General features: G+C 30.9%; 1 protein-coding gene across 1 annotated transcript; it reads right to left on the reverse strand.

Moving 5' to 3' along the window:
• Positions 1-520: 520 nt before the first annotated feature.
• Positions 521-1,028, reverse strand: LOC139854495 (small ribosomal subunit protein eS10z-like). Its single transcript, XM_071843797.1, has 3 exons — positions 1,014-1,028; positions 869-920; positions 521-783 (listed from the first exon to the last, which is right to left on the reverse strand). Exons 1-3 carry the CDS (start codon positions 1,026-1,028, stop codon positions 521-523), a joined length of 330 nt encoding a protein of 109 aa, XP_071699898.1.
• Positions 1,029-2,636: the final 1,608 nt, after the last annotated feature.

Raw genomic sequence — 2,636 nt, forward strand, 5'->3', positions numbered from 1 at the left:
AGTTTAGGGACTCCTAGTAATCTGGTACAAACCACATGAACCAACCGTGTAATTTTTAGAGATAAAGCAAAACTGGTAATTAAAATTTACAAGTTCTTAGAAATACTTGAGTACTTATATCGTCCAACCACACACACAGAGAAGAAAACATTCTAACTAAACGTTTTATATAAACCATAAGAACTTGAATGTTCAAATTCGAATCAAGTGAGTCAACGATCAACATTTTACAATCCTATGAAATACTTCAACCTAGAATCTTGGTTGTTAAATAATGTGAATTTGACAGCATATACAGCTTGAATTCACGAGTAACGATTATTTCCTATTATCTTTACCGATATTTCAAGTTCTTACTCCCTTCCTACCCTGCCTACACGGCTACACACAACTATATATGTTATCTATGTGTGTCCATATGTAAAGATAAGTGAGTTTATATATATTAATATTTAATTTACACATTAATATCACAAACACATTACACATGCAGGCAGATACAATTATGTATAGATAGATATTACTGAGGACGGTCACCAGGCGGTCCACCTGATGGACGTCCAAAAGTAGCAGGAACAATATCAGATGGAAGATTCAAATATGTTCTTAAGAACTCGATTCCATCATATGTCAAATACCAATAGTGATGCCTCCGAGTAGATGTACAATTCACATATTTATTAGATTCAAATTTATGCATCAGCTTAATCACTTCGCTATTAGGTGCATCTATTTCTGGATGTTTCGTTGAATACTCATCCATTTTAGCAAAACAAATACCCTCTGTACAAATATAATAATTATAAAGTTCATTATTTGTTACTCCAAATAGTATTTATTGAATAAGATGAAATTGAGAGAAACTGACCTTCAAAAAGGTATTTCGAAAAAATTGCATGGCGATTCTTCTCCAAAATGGGCTGAAATTTAACCAAAGGTATTCAAAATTGATACTTAAAGTTACATGCATATGCCAGAAATTTGATAAATCGTTAAGGATGAAGATGACTTACGATAAGTGCTGCCATGAAAGGGAAAGGATTAGGGTTTTTTTCTTCTTCAAAGGTATGAGTGACGGTAAGTGAAACCCTTTTATTATCGAGTTATTTCATTGTACGGAGTATAAGTGTATAACAATGTGATGAACGGAGATTATAAGGTTTTTATTTTTATTTTTAAAGCAAATAAAACTTGAGTTGTAAACTTATAATCCCTTAAAACCATTAAAATGCTTGAATTCAAAGGGATGCTTATCAACCCTTGGATCATTTAAGATCAATGATCAAGATTAAAACATCAAATAATAAAGGAAGGGTAGCATGGTCTTTTTACATATTTTAAAATCAATATACATACAAAAACAAAACACACAGTGACTTGGAGAAGACGATGGGCAATTGAAATCCTAAGCATCGATAGTTTCTCCGGCGAAGCCTACGATTCGTTCACCGATTGCTTCAAACTTCCGTTGAAGGCTACGATTCGTTCACTGCGGCGAATTCATTGTTCAATCAATTAATCAATGGAGCCAGAATACGAACCAATGGAATCAGAATACGACGTCAATGATGAAGAAATTAACGAAAACAAAAAAGCTACATGTATTTAATTTGATAAAAATACTTTACTGCTACTTAATATGATTTTTTGTAAAATCACATGTAATTGTTCATAAAAATATGAGATATCCACAAGAAATATATCTGCTCTTAGTATGTAAAATGATTGTTAAAAATTTTCGGTTTCAATTACATGTGATTGCATTTGATGAAAACACTTTACTGCGACTTAAGGTGATTTCTTGTAAAATCACATGTAATTGTTCATTAGTATGTGATATGTATGAGTAATATATCTGCTCTTATTATGTTATTTTATTCTTGTTAAAAATCACATGTGATTATTAAGTAATATATGATATACTTGTTATCAGTTCTTAGTATGTAAATTTGTTGAAGTTATTTTCAGTCAACATTTAAATCACATGTGATTGTCTATTTTTCAACAGTACTACTACACTAAAAATATCTAAAGCGCGTAAAAACAAAACACCTGGTGGTTCATTGTATTATGCATCGATCGTTGATGAGAGTTTACTACCGCTCATTGCAAAAAAAAAAAAAAAAAAAAATATGGAACACTTGAATAGTGTGAAGAAATGTATAGGTTACATGTGTATAATGCATGTTTTGACATATGAAAGTCGAGTCAAAAGACTTCAAAATCTGGGTTAGTAAAGCAGAAATATTAATTGTGATAGACTGGCACACCAATGCAAGTGAACTTTGAGTCAAATAGTATAATTAGTGTAATTTATCGGTATGATAAATTAGTGTAATTTAAAATTTTGAAGATGAATGATACATGTCTCTTTTGAATCTATGACTTTTGGTTGCTGAAATCCACATTTGAATCTTCTTAGTTGTTGTCATTACACATTCATTTATAACCTTTTTACCTTCTTTCTTTACATACCTTTTTCTTTTTACCAAATTACTATATCATCCCTGTGTGTTTTTTTTTTTTCTTTTTTCCATGAGATCTCACAGTTCAGATTTGCTTCATCCTTCATTTTGCGTCCCCCTTGATCATCTATATGTATGTATGTATGTATGTATGTATGTATATAATAAGGA

This window comes from Rutidosis leptorrhynchoides, chromosome 6 (assembly GCF_046630445.1).
Source record: "Rutidosis leptorrhynchoides isolate AG116_Rl617_1_P2 chromosome 6, CSIRO_AGI_Rlap_v1, whole genome shotgun sequence".
Taxonomy (NCBI): domain Eukaryota; kingdom Viridiplantae; phylum Streptophyta; class Magnoliopsida; order Asterales; family Asteraceae; genus Rutidosis; species Rutidosis leptorrhynchoides.

Bases quoted from the DNA above. Each gene is read 5' to 3' on its own strand.
- LOC139854495 (XM_071843797.1), bottom strand. The intron at 784-868 runs GTCAGTTTCTCT...ATATTTGTACAG, and splicing joins TTCGAAATACCTTTTTGAAG to AGGGTATTTGTTTTGCTAAA.